The sequence below is a fragment of the Calonectris borealis genome, chromosome 18 (genome assembly GCF_964195595.1).
Source record: "Calonectris borealis chromosome 18, bCalBor7.hap1.2, whole genome shotgun sequence".
Classification (NCBI taxonomy): Eukaryota; Metazoa; Chordata; class Aves; order Procellariiformes; family Procellariidae; genus Calonectris; species Calonectris borealis.
The window spans coordinates 15,486,233-15,511,231 of NC_134329.1; the positions used below are offsets into that span (position 1 = coordinate 15,486,233).

Genomic DNA, 24,999 nt, shown 5'->3' on the forward strand with positions numbered 1-24,999 from the left:
TTTTTCCCAGAATCAAACAAATCTTTAAAATGGCATTTGCATTAAATATATTTGGGGGAAAACCAGCTACATTAAGAATTCCCAATTTGCATCTAATCTTCACGTGAGGCCCTCTCACAGAGGGTGTAACAGTCAGGAGTTTATAATTCTCCAAAACTGCAGCTACACATGTTCCCCTTCTGCAAAAAGGAAAGGGAAAATAAAGCCCTGGAGAAAACTACAGAAGTCTCGAAGTGGTTGAAACTAGTGTACAAAAAGTTTTCTTCTAGCTGTAAGGCAGTTTTCTCTATGGTGCCAGTCAACAGTAAGGGATCAACAGATCAGTGAGCACAGTGTGCTGTGCTGCATCATCCAGGGTATGAATGCTCCCCCTTTATCTCATCACCTTAGTCAGTCCTTTACCCTCTCTGCACCAAATATGCCTGGATTTACACCAAGCTGCTATTTCTATGTGCTGAAAGATGGTCAGCTGCCTTGTCAGGAAAGACAAGAATTTATAGCTACTTTGTCCCCAAGACAGTGTCAGAAAGTGACTTCAGTGTGGTCAAAGATCAAGGTCTATGCTACATTGCCATATGGTTTTTAGAAAATATTGGTGCAGTTTTACACCATTTCTCCCTCTGTTGCCTCTTCTGACACTTGCCAGAGCATGTTGTGTATGCATTTCAACCTTGACATTCATCTCTTCTAAATTTCTACCCTGTGCTGTAATTTCTTGGATCATAAATGAAATGTTAGTTCTTCTCTAGTTACTCCTGCTATGAAAAACACCTTGCCAGAAACAGAAATTTTTTTGAGGATAGTAATTTTACAGAATGTACTGTTGCTTCATTACAAAACACCTGGACAGGTCAAGATTAAGCCTTCTTCAGCTGCAAACTACCATCAGTCTTCATATCATCCCACACACACTGAAGGTGTTAGTTGATTTCTGTTATCTTTTTTGCTAGAGACAGTAGTTCATCCAAGTTGCTGAAGAGCAGAGCATCATCGTCTTTAAAATTAGTCAAAAAGTGTCTGTCTTTCACTGAAATGTTCCTGAATAACAACTGACTATTGTAACTTAGTGTATCAACTTTTGTCTCTTAGAGGGCTTAGTTTAGACAAAATTTTGCTGATAAAGAGAAATGTTTATATTAGAATAAATACTGCAACCTATTCTAAAGAAATAATTTTTAAAATGCATCTTTAATATACATCTTTACAGTTATGAAGAACAATGTCTGTCTGAAGACATTGTATGTCCAACATCTGAAGTTTTTTCAACCTTCTTTGACCAAGATGTTGGGAATGTAATCTAAAGCTTTTCCAAAGAAATCCTAGACGTTTTGCAAAGTTTAACACCTTAATACAAGCCCATATTCAAATTCTTTATATCCATTCAATAGTAAAGCCAAAATGATATGCCTCAGGGTAGTTCCACCAAGGAGCATGGATCTAGCTTAACTGTATCTTTACTGTTTTGGTCTCTGGACTTGCTATTAAAATTACCAATGCACGCGCCAAGTTACAACAGTGAGTTTGATGTGAGTAGCTATCCAGTAGGAACATAGCCTATTCTTTTGGTTCAAGTTCATCAAGGGCTCCCATAAGTACCATGCAGTCACGTTTTCAGCCATAATACACATTGGCTAGAGATGAGCAACGGTTACCACTGTTGATCCTCTTACTATTTCCCTTATTCTCACTCCCTCCTTGATGGGCTGGAAGTGCTCCAGTCTCCAGAACAACACAGGTTACCACATGCTACAACTTGACCCAGTTAGCAGGTATACGAAGGGAGCTGGTAAGGTTAGAGGAAAACATGTGTTCACACTGAATTTATGTTGCAATTATAGGCAATACTAGCTGTCAATGAACATAATTTGCTTGCATTACAGCCTTTGATAGTTTTTCAGGTGAGCTATAGAAAGAAAACAGTATGCATTCATAAAGCAAGCTCTTCTCATTCTTTGCGCAGGTGTATGTTGACTGGCAAGACTGTATTATGGCAAACATTGAATCAACAGTATAAAATATTTAATGAAATTTAAAATCCCACCATTAATAAAACAGCTTAACAGAGTGACAACAATAGATCTGAGTCTACAGTGTCACAAAGTACTACTGGTTCTCTCTCATCTTCATCTTGTACCCTAAGCACTGGGAAGGAAGGGATAGTCATTAAAAAGATCCATGAATGTAATTCTTAAATATGTAAAAAGTGTCAGGCAAAAAGGCCCTCAGTGATCCCCAAATATCTCAGGAAAAGTCATCTTCTATCTATGGAGAAGGAAAATGAAAATTGCTTTTCACCCCTAGCTATGTCATTGTGTTATAAAAGTGGACACTGTGGATAGACGGAGCGGATAAGCATTCCTCTTATGGCAGAAAGAAAAAAAAAACTTAATCTCTTTATGTTCTTATGCAAAGAAGTTAATTTTAAATCCTTGATGAAGTCTTCTTGCAAAACAATCTTTCTAACGCTGTTAATATTTTCATAAGATAAAAGAAAAAGTGTAACAGAAAAACCAGTTTCAGGCATTGTGCAACAAAATAAACTGTTATTAGACAATTAAAACAAAAATAATAATATAAGTAGTAAAATGTACATGGCTGTCCTATCCACAGGGAGTCTTTACTTCTGAAGAAGAATTAAACAAGTAATATTTTTACTTTATGAAAAAAATGGGATAATTGGGATGACTTATTCATCCTGATTCATGAGAATTTCTATTTTAAGTCAGAAAACCATTTTCCACTAATGGAAGCTTGACCAGAAAGTTTTCTGCCTGTTCTGTTGGTAGAAAGAATGCCGACCAGCAATATTTGTCCCATGAGAATCCAGCTGCAAGCCTGAACATCAAAGCCTATTGATGTCCTCTTCTTATGTCCTCTCTGATGGAGGTGACTCTGTAGTCTAGTCTCCCTAGTCCTTGCACCCATGAACTTAACAGCGTATGTATTAACTATGAGGCGACTTCTCAGCTCCTGTGCTCCACAGCGCCAGTTTAGCCTCCAGCCTGTCCCCCAGGCTGGGCACCCATCTCTTCTGTGCACCCAGTGCCCACTGCCCCATGGTGCTCTCTAGAAAAGGAAGCATTAACATGTCATTTATAAATATTCCCTGCATTCTTACCTAATTGATTAAATATTAGCATCAGTTTGTATTGCCTCATGTTTCAGAAAGAAAGAGAAATTTAACCATCTCACAAGCTCCTAAAAGCTACGTAAAAAAATGCAGACAATTTCAGAGGAACCCAGAGAATCCTTGCCTAAGAGAAGATTTAACTAACAGTGAGTTAGGCTGTGGAATGATAAATGCTCTGAGAAGTTTTGATTCAAGAGGTGATATTCAGTTCACAGACATTCTCTTTGTAACTATTTCCTAAAATAGACATGTTTTATTTTACTCCCTTTTGTTTTCTGTTGCTCAATGATTGGCATTTTTCCTATACACACTAGAAGAAAAAGAATTAAAGTTTTATTAAGCTGTGCCAAGCATCACTAAAATCAGTACAAGAAACCATATTGTCCTTTCACTCCTCATTCTTCTACTTGTGCAATCCAGGGGACTCCGTTGGAGTAATTATAACTAAATCAGATCAACTGAAAAAAGTCAGACTCAAACTTAAATTTTAATAGAGAAAAACTATTTGTTTGGATTTGTTTTTTTTTTTTACTTTGTTTTTCTTATTACACTTTCCTCTCTGTTAAACTGAGAACATTATGTGGAAGAAACAGGCAACTATAAGAATGAGATTGGTATCCACTTCAAATGTTTCTCCCATTATTATAAGCAAGCAAGCAGTATTTTAATGGATGAAACAGGTTTCTAAGCCAGATTTTATGCTCTTGGTTTAATCATTACATTCAATCATAAACTTACATAAATAGCTTGACTGTTACTCTTTATTTTAAAGTACCTACTTTAACACAGTGATCTTGCAGCCAGAATTTCTTTAACATTTTAATTCTACTTTTATTTTGTGAATGATCATACTCAACTGAATGACAGAGAGTGAAATAATATGTAGTATGATAGAAAGACCTGTGCTGCTATCATAGGTTTCAGACATGCAGTCATTTTGCGATCTGCTTAAGTAAATTCACTTGAATTTACTGGTGTAAATTTGCTTAAGTAATTTATTTAAGTAAATTCACAAGTAAATTGTCTAAATTTATATTGTTTAAAATTATTCCATGGAATTCATTGGAGCTTTTTAAAATCTACAGCAGTGTAAAAGAGATTTGGCCCACTGTTGCCTTACTTATGCATAACTGGAAGGTATGATCTATCCATCCTTTCCTTAATATTAAACATAACCGTTAATTAAAAGCCAGAAGAGAAACTGTATTCCCAAAGCCATAGGTGTCAGAGGCAAGCAGTCTTCCTATCAAATTCAATGTATATTCCACCTCAGCAGAGCTGCACATATTCTACTCACAACTCCTTACTCCGCATCTTCCCCACAGACAAATATTCAGTGTATTTCTACCTACGCTATATCTTTGTTTCTAAAGATTACTCAGAGAATTTGGAATCCATGTATAAGATACCCAGAGGCATTTGTGTTGGTTCTGTTGCTCACTGATTAATAGGGTTTTTTTAGCAAATTCACACCAACAGAAAATAAATACAAGAAAGGCAGAGCAGGTATATTCCCATTGCCCAGATCTCAAACTATTGCTTTATTAATTTTCTTTACAAACTTTTACACCTAGTTCTCCTTTTAAACATCTGTTCTTCCACTAGCAAAACAATATAAATGAAATATGGCAAACAAAAATTTAAATAAACTATGTTATGATGTCAAAACAGATTTTCTGTTTCAACACATTTGATGATTTCAGAATGTTTTGGTATTTGAAAGTTTTTAGCATTTGGATTTTTTACATCTGGTTTGGAATTTTAGAAGGAATTCTAGAAACCAAGCTAGTAGATATACAAAGTGCTTCACCATCAGATAATACTGAAATTAGGTTCTGGAACAAGCACAGAAAATATCTCACACAGTTGCATTTAGTTTTGTATCGAAAAAACACTGGAGAAATGGATATTTAGTCCAGCATGGGACCAGTTTCTAATTCAAGTCCACAAATTGTTCAGGGGTAAAAAACACAATGAGATTATGAATTTTCATTATGTGCAGCAAAACTTCATTGCATCTCTGAAACTTCTTGTCAAAGTAGCAGGATGGTACCAGTTAACAAGATGTAAAAACCAGACACAGATTATTACTGGAGGGAGTAAGTAAGCAGGTGAAAAGTTCCCTGTCTTTCAGAGGGGTCTGCTTTCTGTGCTTTATCCATCTCCTTTCAGGGTTGTATGCCTAAGAGCAAAATCTATCACATTTATTATCCCAGTACAGTTTATTGAACAAAGTTTAAGATCATGCTCACTACATATTCAGAAATATTCCCCCCCTTATAATTAAAATTCTCAGAACTTTAAATACAAATGGATTGACATGTATTCATGGACTGATTTCAGACAGCACTGAGCTACTTTTTCAATGCCGTTAACGCAATGGAATAAGTTTTCCCATTTCCCACGCGGATTTAAAAAAAAAAAAATATTTAAGAAAACAAAAACCAACACAGACACACAAAAATCCTCACCAAACACCAAAACCAAGTCACACCTGAACAGGTGTTAGCAGGATTAGTAAGACCTGAACATTCCCCAAAATGGAAGTAACTGTAGAAATATTATGGTAGATAATAGATGGCTGCCTGTGAATGCATTGCCAATTAGCAGTAAGAGGTCTGGAGGAGAAAACAGCCACTCCGCTATTGCACAATATAAAGCACACACTGCTCTAGGTAGAGCCTGAAACTCCCAATCAACCTGTACCTGCTATACACAGGATATGTTAGACAGACATGTTCATACCACATTCTCATGTATTCTGCTGACTAAAACAGAGAAAGAGACAGATGATGTAAAATTTCTATCCATATACCAAGATCCCAGTGATCTTCACAGTGAAAGTCAACAGGCATAAAGAAAAAAAGCCACAGGTTTGTTTAACAGCCTGCTGTTAAACAGTAAATCATCATACTAAAGCATGAGGAGGTACCTGAATAAATAAGGCAAAGTACGTTTTATAAATGATCTACACAAAATACAGAGTCTTCACTTTGCAAGTGCCCGCCTCTAAGAGGCCACTAGGGACGTTCAGGAGAGTCCTTAGTTTGAAAAACTGTCAGCAAAACAACACTTTTCATTTCTATGCCTTAGGGTTTTTTCCATATATTTGTCTTCTGTAGCCTACACCATCTTTATCAGAAGCCCAACAGGAAGAAGATAAACCGCCTTGAAAACAGCCGTTGAAAGAAAAATATGATAAAATATTCGGCAGAACATCTAAGAGATGTTTTCTAGGAAACATTTAAGAATTGAAATCTTTCTTTTCCACTTCCATTCAACCCTGTAAGTAGGTCATAGATGCTGCATGCCTCATGCCAGCACCTCAGAGTTTGAACTCAACTATTCTCCATTCCACAGACAAGACAAAAAGAAATGGCTTTTTCTCTAAGAGCAAACAAAACCGGCTATTTTTCCAGTTTCTTGCTGGAATATGCTAATTTGGTGAAATTGAAATGTCTTACTGAAATTGATCAGTTTGAATAAAACTTGTCTCCAAGTTCTCTCAGATTATCGTATTTCTTGTCTCTTGTTTCTCAGATTCAGAATGCTCTACTCTCTAGAAAGGGCAGTTCACACTAGAACAGGGATTTGAACCTGCTCCACTCCTATCCCAGGAGATGCTCTGCCCATCATACTTGTATTTGCCCTTGGAGGAGTTCCTTCTCTGGGTTTATTCATGAGAACATTCAAAACACTTCAGTTATCTCAGTGTGGATTAAGACAAAAAGCAAAAACCGTAAGTGAATTCTTGTTTTTGACAGCTCTAATGGGAAAGCAGTAATTCATACCATGCTATTGCAGATTGCACAAACACATCCATAGAACAACACATACAGAAAGGCCTAAAGCTATACTTGTCACTTCACCTTCTTTTTCAACATGTGCACTAATCAGCCTCTTGCAGTGATGGAAACAGAAGTCATTGAAGCATAATAGTTGGAAAAACATAATATTGTAGTCACAAATGCCATCTGAATTGCTACTAAAAATGTCCACAAAAATTACAAGAGAAATACAAAGTCATCACAGACACCGAAGTTTTGAACAATCCTGACGATAGCCTAAACTGGTAGTTTCGATTTCACTTACCAGTTTGTGGGTGAGCTGGATGGTAATGAGAGGAGATCCTGACAGATTGCGGGACAACTTGGGTAGAGGTTCCACTTTGATAGAGATAAGATAACTGGTTGCTGAGATCATATAACCTTTGTAGGCAGCAGCTTCAGCAATCCTTGGAAAGAAACAAATATATTAAGGAAGTAGAACAACAAAATTTTTTTAGTTCATCCACAGCATCCACAACACCAGGAACACAGGACCTCCTTTTTCCATTCAAGTCAATAAATTTCTGTAGGGGGACAAGATCTGGCCCCAAAAGATCCTACAGGACTAGAAGCAACAGCTACAAAGTATAGGGAACAGCTTTAGACATTAGGAGACTTAATATAATAAGGATTCCTTCATTCTGCTCCTCTTTTGCAAAAGTTTACAAGCCTTGCTGAAAATGCTTTAGATAATTAGAATCCTGTGAAGTAAGGGGTCTAAAAATAACCTAAGCAAAGCAATCTAAGTGAGGAGAAAACTTGTGGGGGTTTCAGGCTGTCTAATTAAACATATATATTAGTGTGTAAAACACATATATTATATATAATGCATATAAACATATACATAGGAATATATTTAGAAGTAATTTGTAGCTTTAGTTTGAAAAATTGATTATGTCCAGTTAGGTTTGTTAGAGAGTAACTCAGGTCACAATACAAACAGCTGAACCTGACTAAACAGCTGATTAGTCCAGGTAATACTTTTTTCCTAGGCTGAACTAATTTTGCAGTACATAAGAACCCTTTTATTTCTGCTTTCAGCTAAAACTTAGGACTTTGGCATTTTCACACATTTAGGAGTAAATAAGATCCATTTGGCTGTAGGGTGCAATTTTTTACACTATCAGTAACAAACAAGCAGGAGTAAAATGGTCCCTGTCACCCACCTCTTCAGTATGTGAATGAATGGTATTTACTATGAGAAATATGAGCCATGGCGAATTAACCATCAGTGTGGGTTTCCAAACATAGCACACCACTGGAAAGAGCCAGTTTACAAAGCACGTTAAAAAACATCTTATTTACATCTGCCTTGTGCCCTCCCGATTCTCTCCGCCATCCCACCGGGGGGGGGGGGGGGCGTGATCGAGCGGCTGCGTGGCGTTTATTTTGCTGGCTGGGGTTAAACCACAACAGCCTGTTTGCAACGTCTTCTTGTTGTTCTTTTTTTTTGGGGGGCGAGGGGGGGGGAAGAGTCATCAGACATTAAAATAACTTCATTCAGTTCCTCAGCAAGATCAAACAAAACAGAACTCATTTTGCACAACCCCAAGCACCAGTCCTTAGTTCTGACTACAAAAAAACATCAGTATCAGAGATTACTTCTGCTCCCAGTAACCAGCATGTGAATTGAATTTGTTAATCTCAGGGCAGAGTTTGCTACTCTGATATGAAAAGTTTAGAGAAGGACTTGTAATGTTAAGACCACTATCTGACACTTCGAGATTTCTCCTACACAGATTAACAGGATGGATATTTTTTCCACACCCATTATCTGCCGATTTAAACTTTAGAGAGCTAGATGAATTTTGAAGCATGAAAAAACTTCACAAGCAAGAAACAGTGTTTCTGTGTTTCCTGCTTGCATACACAAGCCTTTCTTCACTATGACCCTGGATGTTAGATGGCAGCGAGTCTGTCATCCGATCACCTTCACTGGGATTACTACAGATTTACACAAACTGTATATGAGCGGGAGGAGAACTGGGCTCAAAACCTCATTTTGTTTTGATTTTTTTTTTTGTAAAGAATCAAAACTGACTCCCCTTAGAAACTGCTATTTATGTAGTCTAAAAATAGAAGTCATCTGTCTGTACAGCACAAAAGCTCCAAGAGTTTTGGTTTTAGCTTTCCACCACAAAATTAAAAAAAAATGCCCTTAAGAAGAAAATGGACAGGCTTCAAATTACAGGTGTTCAAGTAGCCCAGTGCTAGAAGGAACTTAAAAGAAAGTCTTTAAAACAAACTACTCTGGTAAAACGTTATTCTAGTGAAATGTAAGCAAAAAGGTTATAATAGTACAGCACAAAAAAGAAAACCAAGCAGGAGAGAATTGCATGCTTATTTTTAAAACATTTTTTGAATACCTGGGGTTTGATTCCACAGAGGAAAATCACTAAGCTAGCATTCCCTGAATTATTAGGTTTTTAGATGCTGTTTTGGACAGATCTGCATCTAGAATTTTATAGACGTGATTCTGTAATGCATTATATACTGCAAACAGTTCAAGTAATTTGGATTAGTTATAAGAAATCTAGGAGATGTTTCTTTTCCAGTGTCTTTGTGTTTCTCTTTAACATTTACATACAACTCAGTGGAACAGGAATGGGTCTCCAGGTTGTCCTATTCCACAAAATTCAGAGAATGTATGCAAAGATGACGTAACTGTTTTATTTTGCTGTATCAGGGCCCCAGGAGCTGTAGACTCTATGACAATGCATTAGAATACAGTGTTTTGACATGCAGCATCTTTAATCATATTGTGTTTGCTAAGCTTTGGCCTAAGTCAAGGCCGTATTAATTCTCTTTCTCTCTTTGAGAAGCTGAGATTATAGCTTATTATCTTAATAAATTGCACTGATCCTCCTGTTTGAAAAACATAAACTGCCATAAATTATTGCCTTTATTTCTTTGTGTCAGTAAGAAATACTGCACATTAATGACATGGTTCCTTTTTTGAGAGAGATCACCTGCTAAGTGCCCTTTTTTTGAGAGAGGGCAGGGAAAACAACAGTACAACTTGCTACTTAATTTTAAAATGCTATTTAGTAATAGCTGTGTGATTATCTCAGGGTGATCAATCTGGTCATAAGCCAGGATTTTTTTACCCTGAAGTTCACAAATGAGTTCCTGTGATCATGACCTTCCATGTAACTGTATGTAAAGAAAGGGAGGCAATCCCTGACATTCATGACAGCTGAGATGCTGCATCTCTCCTTCTGCTGTCATAAACAACACACTGAAAAGTCACAGATTGGAGAAGACTGACAGAAAGAGTAATCTAATCTACATACCCCAGTGTAGACCAAATAAAAACATAAAGTCATACGTGTAATGATTTACATGAATGGCCTTGCAAAATTCCCTGGGAACTGTATTGCCGAGAGGTATACAGCTCTGTATTTACTTTATCTTATCTGCTAATGATTTCATTGATGCAGCATATAAAACAGAAGGTCTTTTAAGCGTTGCCTCGTCTCCTGTTGTAAAATTACCTTACGGGTTTCTAGGATTAGGATTCAGATTTTATCTAAAGAGGGATGTTATGTTTTCTTACTTGTTTCATTTTAGTGCAAGCTTTATCTTTATCAGGAGAAGAGATGTAATTTCCTTTTATGAGACAGATTAAAATTATGAAATTCTAATACCAGATACGATGAATGGAAGGAGAAGACAAAGAAAGACAAACATGTTGCTACAGGGATCCATTTTACTACAACATAAAGTAAAACATCTAATGTAAGCTTTAATCTCTCTCTAGTTAATGACTACATGTCCTCAATATTGCAGAATCAGGATTATGGCTCATAATTTATTTACAGTTGATAATGACTGTTATAAAGGTGTATCACTAAGATAATAAACAAGCTGTTACAGCATGAGAGGTCTGAGATACTTACTTGGTATCCATAGGGTTGATATTATGAAAGAAATAGTGCATGTTATGGTAAAGCAGGCCGACAATGGTAATCCAAGCTGTGAAAAGGGAACAGGGGTTATTCCTCAGAGCAACAGTTGTAAGCAAGCGACACTTCTCTCCTAGACCTGAAACTCCATGTAATTAAGAGCCTTGACTTCTGTAGACTTTCATATCTTTGCTTTAGCAGATCTCTGATTATTCTTTTAAGTAAGTGAAAAAGTATGAACATCTTGCATTGCAGCACAGGAGACAGATATCAAAAGTAAAAAGAAGGATGCCTGCCCTGCGCAACTGTACTTCCAAAATAAGTTGTCAAAGTAATCAGTTGTCAATTATAAATCCCCCACATAGCATTAGAAAGGGTCGCATGACATACCAGAGTCAATGTCTCAACGGTAGCTACAGTAATCTCCAGGCTACTTCACCACCACCTACATTAACTGGCAGTTTATAAACTCAAACATGGTCAACCAGTTTCCACTTGGGTTGTCTGTTTGCTGCCTGCATTCCAAGTATTTATGGGTTCTCCAGCATCTGAGTAAAGAGACAGATGCGTATTTTCTAAGTGTCAGCCACACAGATGTCTTTCACTATCCTTTTTGCTGGGTTCCAAGTATTTATAGCATCAACTGTCTAAGGTGGAATAATAAATTTTTGGGTTAGCTCATTTGGACAGTGCAGAAGCATGACCTGAAGGCCGAAATTACTCAGAAGTGAGCTTTAGCTGGAAAAAGAGTTAAACATTTAATGGGCTGGATCATTTCAGGATACCAACCATGATAATGTTCTGAAGAACAAAAAAAATCTGCGTGGTGAGAGACTTAATAAGTGGGAAAGGAAAAAAGTCCTCTCACATGCTATTCTTGGCATTACAAGTTGGTTTGCAATTATAGTTATTCAAGCCTCGGGGCACTTGCAGTGAAGTCTCCAGCCAGAGTCCCCTGCCAGTGCAACGAAACAAAGCTGCCATCACAAATCAGGTAGACAGTTCACTAATTTCTCACTGCAGGTTATCTGCAGCTAACTTTGCACTTTATGAATAGGGACCAACCTTCCGTCAACACAAGTGACTGCAGAAAGGTCTCTGGGTGTGTAAATTCCATGGGTTGCAATTTAGGGCACCTAAGTCAGATTTTCAAAGATTTGAGGATGCAAGTAGATGTTTTTGTAAATAGGTTCCTTCAATCCCTGATTAAAACATAGGTAATTAACTTCAAACATTGTTATTTTAGAGTCTTGACTAAAGCTTCAGATTTTTGCCATACCTTGCTTTTGAGATTATTAAAATTTTAGCCTAGGTATGAATTTCTGAGTTCTGCCTTTTTGCCTTGACTGTAGTCTACATCTTCATTCTGTTTCTGTAGCTGCTGTTGCTTAAACCTGTCATTTTATAGTTTAATTTCATACAACATTTTAAGAGCAATTTTGCATGAAGGGATAAGTAATACCTGATCTGACATCCTGGAATTTCTTAAAAATAACCAGTTCAGATGATTAAAAATAATTTATGAAATTATGACTTCTCTGATGTAAAAAGATGTCAAAATTAAATGCCCTCCGTCTCCGTGGCCCAGCTGTATTATTCAAGATTAAGTCAAGTAATATGAAAATTATACTACATTAATTGTTCATTAGTATGACAAGACAACTGCTGCTTCATTAGAGCCAGTATGATCAACAGTGATCAATCTGGTTACTTGGAAAAATAAAGCAAACCAAAACCTGATTTCAAGCAAAATCATTTTTGGATACCCTGTTTTCAGGACTCTGCCCCTCCCTTTAAATTTTTCCTTACCTTTTTCATGAAAAGCTTCACTGGGGATGGAAATATAACTCTGTCCTCGAGATGGAAATCGATAGTGGGACAAATTCAGAGCCTGAGGATGCATTTTGACCAAGGTGTAATCTGTGTGATAACCCAAACAAAAATATGATAAAATCAATAGCCTCTGCAACCTACTTGACTATTTAACTAGACTTCCCTAATAGCTATTGCAAGTCTTGAATTTAAAACCCCAGATGTTTGCAGAAAATACAGTACATTCCCCAAGTACAAAATTGCCTTTTATATCTGACTCCTTTATGACAGAGAAGGTGGTACGCGCACTGTTAATATACCATGGATCACTTCACCCATGCTCAAACTCTGAGCTTACCAAGGCAAGAAAACAGATTGATTACACATTCTTCCACTGACATCTGAAGGCATTATTTCAGACCTCCACTGCTCCATTTGAGAATGCCAGTGTCCAAGAGAGTACGTGCAGTGATTAATGGTACTGGTGGCTGCTCAGGTTATTTGCCCACTCACAGAGGTCTCAACAAGGCAGAGCAGAATGCCAGAGCAGGCAAATTACCTTTGCTACCTGTAGCATCCAAAGACACAGCTGAAATTAGGGTGCTAGGATGCTAAACAGCAGTAAAATAAAATTTTCCTAAAAGGCCAAAACTATTCCTATTATTTGCAATCTCTTTTAAAAACCTTGCAAAATTAAGGTTTTGTAGCATCCAGACATCTGCAACTTTGAAGTGCTTAGGCCCTTTAACTGCCTATTAGTATAGCATAGTTTTCCTAGATTCATTTCACAGAATTCATATCCTAAGCCCCTCCCCAAATAACCTCAAGGAAGTTCAAGTACAGTCAGAGCTGATTCCCTCTGGACTAACTGCAGTCACCTTTCTACAACTGAATCACTGTTTTGTATTCAAAAGAGAAAATTATCGGGTTTGATTTCCTCCTTCATGTTGGCAAAGGAGGGGCTGCAAGCACAGAAGTATTTAGGACACCCAGACAGTCCAGACAGAACATTTCTGTTAAATCCTACCTGCCACAGGTGACGTGCCCTCAACAGTTAAAGGTAACGAGTTTTCGTCCAAATTGCGCGTCATATGAGCCATCACGCTGTCAATAGTTTGAATTAAACTTCCAAATATGTGAGCTGTCTGGGGGAAGAAGAAAGAGAAGGCTCTACAACAAAAGAAATTGCACTTCATAGCACAAAATGCCAAGGTGCCATGTTAAATTCCTGTGTGACTCATCATCCAAAGTCAAATGTGACTTTCTCCACAACCTTTTCCACATATAGTGGATAAAATGTTACCCAAATTGATGCCACCCAGAGCCTGACCTTATAAAATGCTATGTTTTATAGAATGTCTCCAAATGACTCTCTGTTCCCACCAGCATTTGACAGTCAATTATACTCAGGATTCAGCAGAATGAGGCCAAGAACTGAGCAGATTATTTTGACTACATATAAAGAAAGACTGGTGTCAGATCTTTATTGGAACATGAGCTGAGACACTACAGTTTGGCCTTTCTTTCATCTTTATTAAAATGGTCCCCAGTATAAAGGTACTTTCAAAGTGTTTATACTGCCAAAAAGTCCTAACAAGAAGAATAATAGAGGCAACCAGTTTCATTACTATCCATGTGAAATTATGCAACCGAAGTAACCTACAAATCTAAGCCCATTTGTCTTACCTCTGGTACATCAATCCAGTTGGGCAATAACAGAAAGTCTTCAATGGCTTTTAAAAATGCCTAAAAGATAAATAAAACTATATTATTTGATTATTTATTAATCAGCTACATCTCCTGGTAAGGATCCAGAGCAGATCTCTGCCAGCATTTTCTTAGGTTTGTTTTAAGATGACAAGCCCATTTTCATTCAAGTCACAGATTCATCTCTACCTGCCAGCGCTCTCATCATGTTCTGTATGGTGACATTTTAAAGTAATAGTTTATTTATTAAAAGTAACACCACTATGAAACTCCCAAAGTGCAATCATTATACTACAGCTGAGGTGACAACACTGAAACTAAGACCGAAGTGAACTTATTCTCCCATTTTATCTAAACTCATCTGACATTAATACCCCTTTTAGTCTTAGATGACTAGATATTTCAACAGCACTAGATAAATATCTGGGTCCCATCACTTGTACAATTTATTATCTGCTTAACTTTTGCACTTAAAGGTTGGTTTTGAGATCAAGATCTGTCATGGTGAGCACTGTTCAAGTGCTCAGCATGATGCAGTCCCTATCCTAAGCAGTCTTGCTGATGAAGACAAATAGAAGGAGGAGAAAAGGGAACACAGAAAACTACACAGAAAATTAAAAGAAAAAAAAACACATCTCCTGCTCAAACTTCTCTGTTGAAATGTCTTAAAAGCATCAACTGAATATAGAAAAGTTCCACTGAGAAACATGGCAGAAAGCTGCAAGACTTTTCTGAGCCTAATTTTACAAGCCATAACACATAGGACAGTACCAGAGCTTTGCAGTGTGAGCTTAGGTTTGGGCAGCACAAACCTTGCAGCCCCTCTCAAACATTCAGTGTGGAATTCTACCTAGCATGCACAGAAGTTATCCTAAACCCAGGACCCAGCCCAAATTGCCCAGAGCATTCAGTGAGTATCCCTTTTCAGGTCACAGCATCACTCCGGAATTAGTCCAGAAAGGATGTGTTAGATCACTGGAAAGGGAGGGAAAGCAGGAGTGCTGGAGCTACTGAGCAGAGCAGAATTATAACAGAAAACACAAGTCAGATTTGTCAGAAGCAATGCATTATAAATGTGTGTCAGTAATCAGAAAGTTTATTGCATATAACTTAAATCAAATTTTCTTGTGCTGTGAGGCATATGACAATGAGGACAGAGATAACTTTACAGAATATAGCATGCATGCTCAGTGCCTGTCTTTTGGGGAATTTTTCAGGGAATTAGCTGCAGACAATGCAAAGCCTAACCACCAGTCAGACAAATGACAGAGTCTGTATGTATGATCAGAACTCTCTTGTGTTTACTTCCCAAAATAGCTTTACTAAAGATAATCATGTCCCACATTTCTGTCTGCAAATCACTTTCATGGCACACAAAGCAGCATCAGATAGCACGAATGAGCAACCAAATGGCAACTGAAGTGATGTGGGAAACAGGTACCATATCTGACAGGATGATGTTCCATTTTCAATTTAGAGCCCACACAAAATTTTCAGCAAAACAAAGGAAACAATGTATTAGAGCTTTTTAGAAGGGTTTTTGCTACATATTAAACTGTGATCCATGAAATCCAAGCTTTACAATTCACAAATGCTAAGCCTTTAACACAAACTATCAATTGCTGTCCATGTAGTTTTCAGAAGCATTTATTTATATTGTTTGTCTGAGTAAATAATCCTTGTCACCCTGGTATTACCTGCAGGCCTAAAGGAACAATCACTAGTGAGGCCAGAGCTGATTACTGTAATAATAGCTTTCTAGCCTGCTGAAATCAGGGAATTAGATGCCCATCGTTTTACAGAAGGCTAACTTTATGTTAGCAGAACGTGACCCCTTGTCCTCAGCTCAGACTGCAGAAAACGCTGCCTTTTTTTTTTTTTTTTTACTCCCCTCCTTCGTGGGTTAGCTTAAACAAAAACAAATTACTCAGTTAAGCTTTGGACCTGATTTTTCCATGAACCAGTTTCAGTGGAGATTTGTGATATGTCTACACAGGGGTCCTGGCTGTGATTTGGAACCCGATGCAAGATAAAGCTATTAATTCACAAAAGCTAAGGACACCACCATCACAAACAGGCCCTCTCCCACAGCTTTCCATCTCCAACGCAGAGCTGGCAGAGCAGGGTGTGTGTCTCTGCCATTGCAGAGTCCAGGAATAATAAGAATAATGCATGACTTTCCAAAAGAGAAGCCAGAGAAGAGGCACAACTTGCCCTCTGCTTACTACAGGAGCAATAAATGCTAACAAAAGGTTGGGCAGACAGCAGTAATTGATAACTAGTGCAGATGTGAATCTCAAAGATAATAAGTTACAAGTTTACACTTGGGCAGTTACCCGCGGCCAGACTGATACAGCCACAACTAGAGTGCTTCCTGAATCCAATTTAGTCAGTTTGCTGTCAGCTCATGCATGCCTCCATTTTGCTCCTGTCACTACTCTGATTACAGTGTCTTTATGTCCTGCACCTGACAGACAACTGTCAAACTCTGCTGCATTTTGGATCAGCTGGACCATGCAGAGAAATGCTGAATTTTTTTCCAGAACTATATATTCTTCATTGGATACACTTGCAGCTGAAAAAAAATTAACAAATTATTTTTTCCTCCTCTGTTTCCTGCTCAACTAAATAATTATTTTTTATGTGTGGTCATGGTTCCAGGTATTTACAATTTATGCATTAAATAATATCCCCAAGAACTAATGAGATCTATAAACTATTTTCTCTGGTTGAAGCTCACCTTCTGCTACTGCCTGGAACAGCTACTGCTTTTTTCATATGTATTTTCTGCAATTAGCAAAAACCTTCAAAGCTGCATTCGATATTCCAGCTTCTGCAGAAATTTCAGGGTCATCTGGCTCCACACACAGATGTGAAAGACGCTTACCTCTGTCAGGCTTAGAGCAGTATTTTCTGACAAGGATTTGTTGGGCAAGCTGAAGGACACGTTCTCCAGGTAGCCCAGCATGGTGTCGGAGGAGCGGAAGTTCCCTCTCTCCTCGGTCAGATTAGTTATGATGGGACGATAGGCGTTTGTAGAGAGCTACAGGAGAGAGATACAACTCATCAGAAATTATTTCATATGGCAGTCATTATTTATTATTTTAGCCCAAAAGGGAGTTTGAGGCATAGCAGACTCCTGCGGTTACCCACAGGAGGCTACATAAGCCAAGGGAAAAGGAAAGCACAGAGATAGATAGATAGGATAAACAGAATACACAAGCACGGCTTCGTTTTTTCATTAGCAATTCAGGTCCTATCTACCATGGTTTCCTGAAAGCCTCTGTGAACAAGAGAACTAATACAACTTTGACACTGCAGATAGCAAGAAAATGAAAATACACTGCAACAGCTAATTGTATGTAGGCTGATTACAGCTAATTGTATGTTTTCAGCATATGAAAAATTAATTTTATTTGAATCTTTTTCATTAAGCACCTACTAAACAGATGAAAACTAGTTTTGTTATTGTGGTGGGAAATTTTTTCTAACTTTAAAGGAAATAAGAGGAAAAATTCGAAAATGTTTTTGAATGTCCTGTATCTTCAAAGTTCATTGAAATATTTCAGAAGTTTCTAAATTTTTTTCCTTTTTTCAATATAGAAAATATTTTTATTTAACAACTAATTCCTTTATCTGTCCTGCATTAAGAGTTCTGTAGTACTCCCATCTTCCCTGTGGCTAAAAATTTTCCCTATGCATATCTGAAAACGTTTATAATTGGAGTACTAAGTGCCACTAATGAAAATTGTAAAGTGAGGAGGGTCAGTAACTCTGTAATATAGACATTCTGACATTATAGAAAAGAGTTATGAGGACTGTCCTACCATAGGGTTTGTAGTGGTTGTTATCACAGACCACGGAAGCGTTGAAGAAAGCAAAACTTGCACACCTGGGGAAAATACATAAATGAATGAGACTGTTAAAAAATATGATATTCCCACTGCAGGTTGAATCAGTTCTAACTGAAAGTAACATATTTGCTGTTCTGTGCATTTTACTTATTTGCAGTACTGTAGCTACACAGGCTTTTTAAAATCATTTCATTTACTGATTCTCTCATCAATTTTATTTCATCATCTTTACATAGATAAGACTTGCAATTTAGTCTAAGTCTTAAACACTTAAAATTAAACCTTTGTTTGCAAACAGGAAATTTCAAGTGTTACATCTCAATAAAAAAAGGACAACTGTACAATTAAAACATTGGCATCCATCCTCCTTCTCTAACTCTTCCCCCAATATTTATGCAAAGTATTTAGGGAAAATTAAAAATAAAAACAAAACCCTATGTCTTATCAGAAATAAATAATAATCTGTAGGCACTTCTGACAATTTCATATACGACCTTGCTGTATTTCTGTATATGTGATAAACTGGCACTGAGAACATACAGACACTGGAAAAAACGAGACTCAAGTCTCAGCTATGATCTCCAAATGCTAATGTTTACTTATATCTTGAGTCTAAATTGCTTGAGTGCCAAATAAAATCACACCCATGAAGGCAAGTTCAGAAAGACTTTTCCACATTAAAAAAATCTGTAAGAAATACTCAAAGCCAATGGAAATACTTTCATTGCTTGCAGCAAAACTAAGACACCCTCAAATAAAAGAACATTGGTAGAAATGGTGGTATACTAAAGCTTTTGGGGCATGCTAGCTTTGCATAAAACAAATAACAGAGGTCAAGGAGTCAAAAAACAACCTTCATTAGTAGTTTGAGCATATTATAGATAATGTCTCTATTAGGTGTTTTAAGTTTATCTCATGCAACAGTGAGGTTGCTATTAATCAGATAGGCTTTCTTAATAAATGTCACCCACTAGTACTATATCCACTGAAAATTACCATATGAGCATGTAATAAGTGATTTGTCGAGACAGAAAGAATAAACTCGATTTTGGATGGTTTCCAGTTGCTCCATTTTAAAAATATTGATTCTTTTCTGTGCAAAGGGATTTATTAGTCATTCGTGATAGAGAAATAACATTTTCTTCTAATCTATGCCCTACTAAGAATTTATATTTGCCAGGAGTGTGGTATTCCAGCACAATCAAACAGTAGTTGTATATATAGGACATATTTTTCTCAAGGATCCAAAAGGAACATGACCATTCTATTAAAAAACAGGCTGTCCTATTAAGTTTCTTATGTCAAACCACGTTAGTCTAGGTTCAACCTGGCTTTAAGTTCTCCAAAGTCAATAAATAGATACCAAGAATAAATTTTGTTTACTATGTTGATTAGTATTGTAATATCCATTGCTTCCTCTGAGAATGTTTAGCTTCATCCATGAAATTGGAAATTTTATAAAATCCGATTGGTGCACTATTTTGAAGGAAAAAGCAAAAAATTCAATACTCCACATTTCTCAAGTGCTCCAAATAACCTGAGCACTTTAAAATAAAATTGGCTTGAAACTCTTCACACTTACAAAACTCTTCACGCTTTACATTTTAATTCCTAAGCCCTTAGAAAATACACATCAAGCTTCACTTTCAATTAAAGTCTTGAAATTTATTTTTGGCAGAAAATTGATAGTTCCAGATGACCCTGAAATCCTGCGAACACCTAATGTCACGCAAATTGCAGTAAACTCACAAAAGCTCACAGCATGAACATCTCAATGTATAAAGCAGGGAGTTTGCTATACAGCCAAAAATCACCAAAGATTGAAAGGTAGGATATAGGCAAAATTCTGTCCAACTCTTTAAAAATTTAGACTTTAGCAGAATCTGAGGGCCCAACCCTTTCTGCAGTGTTTCAAAAGCTAGCTACAAGCATTAATGTATAGCAACCAGATATTTCGAGCCCCAGTAAGACTCTTTCCAAACCGAAGTATAGAGGACAGAAGTAGAAACTTAAGTCCTTGCATTCGTGGAAGGAGCTTTCCATGATGCCTGGATAATTTGTTAGAGTGAAGATGGGAGGGTGGAGGGCTTCAAAGGACGGTTGCTGTGAGTTCACAAGAACTTAAGGGGTTAAAAAAGAGTTCTCTTTGTATTTATATAAGTCATACTTCTCTGACAGTGAAACTGGGCACACATATAGATGGATCAGGTCAATTTGAAAATCTACTGCTCTCGAGTTTAGCAACATAACATTCTTCTTGAGTTACAGTAAATCAAAGAATGTGATTTATGGTAGCTTTGAGTTGGATAGTGTTATAGTAACCCTAGATTTTTGTGAAAGACACAACAGTCAAATACAAAAGCATTTTTTCCAACATGACCAGAACATTATAAAGTTACTAAAACTTTTTTTTTTAAGATTTTAAAACTATTTCCTGTATCAAATGAATACTCTCCCAATCAGAATTTTTGAAGACTTTCATAGGAATCACTTTTTAAAATAAAAAGGTTTTAAAATAAAAAACTTGAGCGCAATTGCTATTATTTGTGTGGCAAAGCAAATAGATTGCTTCGTTTTCTTTTTCAGTTACTTCAATTCTACATAAACTAGTTTATATTTTCTTTCTTGATAAAATATATTTTGTATATATTTGATTGCTACAATCAAACCTGGAAGTCACAAACACATACATTCTCATTTCCAGGCACGCATCAGAAGTTGCGTTATTCAAAGAGTTTCCATTGTGAAAACGGTTCCCGTGGGTTTAAAAGCACAAGAGTTATCGGTGTAACTGCTTTAGCTCTCAGTAACCTAGTAAAAATAAATGAAAGCAGGGAAACCGCCAGTGAAGCCAAATGTTCCAGATGCCCCATAGCTTTATTCCCAAGATGGATGTTTCCTAATTGCTACTCACACACAAGCACTTAATAGCAACAACCTTTCTTGTAGTGCAAAGTTTATTGCAAAGATCCATAGAACAACTGACAGGGTTTACTGGCCAGTCTTCTAAATCTTTGCTCTAATCCTGATTCTTTGCCTTTTAAATTAAATTTCAGCTGATATCTTTCTTTTTAGTTCACAAGCATACATGAGTTAATAAGTCTTTATCATTCCAGGAACTGGAGAGATAACCATTATTACTCACATCTGCTGGAATACACTGAGTGACTTGGCTCTAAGTTACACAACAACCAGAGCGCAAGTTAGAAATCTGGAGTCAGTCTTTCCTCATACTGTTCTGCCTCAAGTCTAATTATTGCTGCTCTTCTCTTGATCCTAGGGGATCTAACAATTGCTGGATACTTCATGTCTTGGTAATTTTTTAATGACCTTTTTAAGGAGCTAGAACCCAGGATAAAAAGACTGCACATCCAAAGACAGCTGAGCGTTTCAGTGACGTTCATACCTGACTTTCTCTGCCTCTAAAAATTATGTTCAATAGCTGAAAGATGTAAAATGAACACAAAACCTACACACTAAACATTTTTAAGTCAGCACCTTTACAGAAGATGAATTATGACAACAGTGCATATACTCACCAACAGCAGCTGTAAAGTACTGCTCAATTTCATTGGGAGTGAGTGCCCTTTCCCATATAATGAATTCATCAAATGCCCCATTCACATAGCGCTTAGTTTGATCCCCCTCTGTCCCAGTCAGTAGATTTGCACTGGGGTCCCCATAATCATAGAAAACTTTCCCATCTGGATCAGTTGTGTTTAGAGTTCCATTGACGTAGACTTTCAGTCCTTCTCTTGACTTCCAAGTAAAGAGAATATGAGTCCAATAAGGACCTGCAAAACATTAAAAGTCACAGCAAGATCCATGAATCAATTCCATTTAGAGCCTTTCCTGTTCAGTAAGTTTTTGCTGGCTTGTGCAATGCTATAGAGCTGTATAGGAAGTGCTAAGAGTGAATTATGGAATGCTGATGTCATGTATATTGATCTTTATACCCATGGGGAAGCCCATACTTTGGAGTAATGCCTGTTAGCTTTTGTCTGAACTCTTACTTGGGCTCACTGCAGTTTCATAAATTACACTTGCTAAGTATTATTGGCCAAGATTTGAAGTCTCTTCAATACTATCTCAAAACTCAGTTCAGCAAGAACTGCATAAAGACTGCAAGAACTGGAGAACAAACAAATAGACTAATTAAAAGTTGCCACAGTTTCTTTGTTATACTTGAGAAGCTGAAAACATAATATTAATTTTCACTTTGATTGGATAATCCACAAATGTGTGAATTATTCTTACCATTTAACAGCTTTTCTCTTAAAATAAGATTTATTAAGCTTTATAAAACTCTGCTACTACAAGGTGAGAAAGTCCTATTTTACCAATGTAAGGTAGTCAAATCAAGGCAAGAAAAGATTTAGTGACTATCATTGGCATTACTAGAAGACCAGAATTTGTTCCAGTCACTAGGTAATACCGCTCCTCAACAATACACAGTTTAGATAGAAGCAGTAAGATATGTGATATACCAAAATGTTTATTAATACAATGCCATGGCATACAAAACTTGACACTCAACAGATAACAAAATGACCAAAGCACTAAACACCCAGTTAGATAGTTACCAAATAAAGTCTTAATTTAGGAGGCAGTAGGGGACAGCACACATATCCAGTTTTAGAATATACTGAGAACTGTCAGGGATTAACCTGCATTCTTCACTCATGTTTCCATCTAAGCACTCATTAATCTAAAGATGTCAATAAGAATTCCACTTCAGAAACAACCGGAAATTGGGTCAGAGGACTGTTACTGAATGGCAAATGTTCTATAATAAAATATCACTGCTTTTTCAGTTCGTACTTTATCTCTCTCTCCCCCCATAAAGAGAAATCTTGAGCACAGAGCTCTGTAGCTATTTTTATATATCCACTTCTCTTTCCTGAAGTTGTTCTCTTACCACTACATGTCCCTGCAAGAATAAAGTAAAAGATAATAAAGAAATGAATAATAAAAAAATTATAAACTTTACCTGGCGGACTAAAGCTTGCTTTCCACTTCATCATTGCATTCCCACGGGTGTAAAATTCTACTGAGCCTTCACCTTCATTTGAACAGATTTTGAAACCACTGGAAATTACTTGTCCACCAGAGGCAGGGAGAAACTTAGCCTGCTGGTCTTGAGTCTTCCAGAAAAAGGAAAATGTTACTCCTGATGAAAGTAAGTGAGAGGAGATTTTAATGAAAAAAACAAGTGCAATTAAAAATTTCCAACACTGTAGAATACAGAGAGTGGGAATGTTTTTGAGGACAGACCATCTGCTAGAATAAATAAGGACAGCATTTTTAAAATCAACAATGCTCTAACAGTTTAAACCAAATAAACACCTCTTCCTTGGTTTCGCATCACATGCATATACCCAGTACATAATAGTAATCATTGTTCCCTGAGTAGCTTCTATCAGTTAAAACTAAAGTTCTTTGAACACCAAAAGTAATGAAGTTTTTTTTCTTACAGATTTATGCTTCCATTCCCTTTGCCTTATCTCTCCAGTGTCCTTACCCTTCTCACCTTCCTGCGATGATCCCATTTTCCTCCTGTGATCTTCTCTTACTTCAAAACACAAGTTGCTTTCATATCTCTATATCCTCAACCAGTATCTACATCTTTTTTTGGTGTTCAACAAATGCCAGCAGAGCCAGAAATAGTACATTGATAGCTTCCAAGCTACTGATGCTACCTGGCTGCCAGCACGTCCACGCTTATTGAGTAGCATCCACTGCTAATTACACTTTAATTCTTCTAAGCATGTTATTACCTGTGTTTTTGCACTTCAGTGCTCCAACAATTGCTGAAAGCAAAGAACCAATGTAAAAGAAAGGCATAGCAACATATGCAGAGCCACAGTCAAAACTCTGAGGTCCCCCCTACATAAAAATCAAATAATTCTTCCCAAAATGCAAGTGCAATCCTGCAAGTGCGATTAACTTGGTCCACAAATAATCCTGTTCAATTCACAGTAAATTTTACTATTATACTGTAAAATTGAAGAGCTCTTCAGATTGCACATTAGTGAAGAAATACGATTTCTGTGAGATGGCTTGTTTCTTTAATAAAGATTACCTCAGAAGTCTTGACTGAAACACAAGTAGCAAATCAAACCTCCCTCACACTTCAGAAGTTCATAGTGGCTCTGCTGCAGAGGTTCTGCAGTCAAATGCAATTACAAAGAAAATGGCTCGACTAAACAGCTCCTAAAAATGTTCATCTCAGAATTTATAGTACAAAGTGCTAACAATAAAATCTGAGTTCAGAGCAGGTTGAGAAAAAGTTTATGAAGTACAGAAGTGGAAGAGATTTTGCCACAAAGAATCATAATTAAGTAAGTTGGCAGCGACCCTGAAGATCACCTAGTCTAAACTGCGTGCTCAAAGCAGCAACAATTTTGGAGCTAGCTCTGGTTGCTCAGAGCTCAGCTGAGATTTTAATGTCACCACGGATGCAGATTGCACAGCCTCTCTGTGCAAACCACCCTGATGCTTGGCCACCCACATTGCAAAGAAACTTTTTTCCTTAGATGTAATCAGCATTTCCTGTGCTACAATGTGCCTGTGTTGCCTGTCACATTTTCATTGTGCATCTCCACGATTGTTTAGCCCCATCTGCTTCTATAACCACTCATCAGGTAGTTGAAGACAGCCCTTAGCATTCCCTTTTCTTCATGGTGTAAGGAAAAGCCTCAGCCTCCGCTCCCATGTCATATTACCCAGCCCCCTAAGTCATCTGCTAGACTCACTCTGGCTTG

At 37.1% G+C, this 24,999-nt stretch overlaps 1 protein-coding gene across 1 annotated transcript in view; it reads right to left on the minus strand.

Moving 5' to 3' along the window:
- ADGRD1 (adhesion G protein-coupled receptor D1) overlaps positions 1 to 24,999 on the minus strand; it is a 160,289-nt gene that overhangs the window by 119,185 nt on the left and 16,105 nt on the right. The window contains exons 7-15 of the mRNA XM_075168135.1: positions 23,226 to 23,405; positions 21,775 to 22,029; positions 18,209 to 18,273; positions 17,269 to 17,424; positions 14,361 to 14,420; positions 13,702 to 13,819; positions 12,672 to 12,782; positions 10,857 to 10,932; positions 7,223 to 7,364 (exon numbers count right to left, since the gene is read on the minus strand). Coding sequence (XP_075024236.1) covers positions 7,223 to 7,364; positions 10,857 to 10,932; positions 12,672 to 12,782; positions 13,702 to 13,819; positions 14,361 to 14,420; positions 17,269 to 17,424; positions 18,209 to 18,273; positions 21,775 to 22,029; positions 23,226 to 23,405 — 1,163 coding nt within the window. The remainder of the gene's footprint in view (positions 1 to 7,222; positions 7,365 to 10,856; positions 10,933 to 12,671; positions 12,783 to 13,701; positions 13,820 to 14,360; positions 14,421 to 17,268; positions 17,425 to 18,208; positions 18,274 to 21,774; positions 22,030 to 23,225; positions 23,406 to 24,999) is intronic.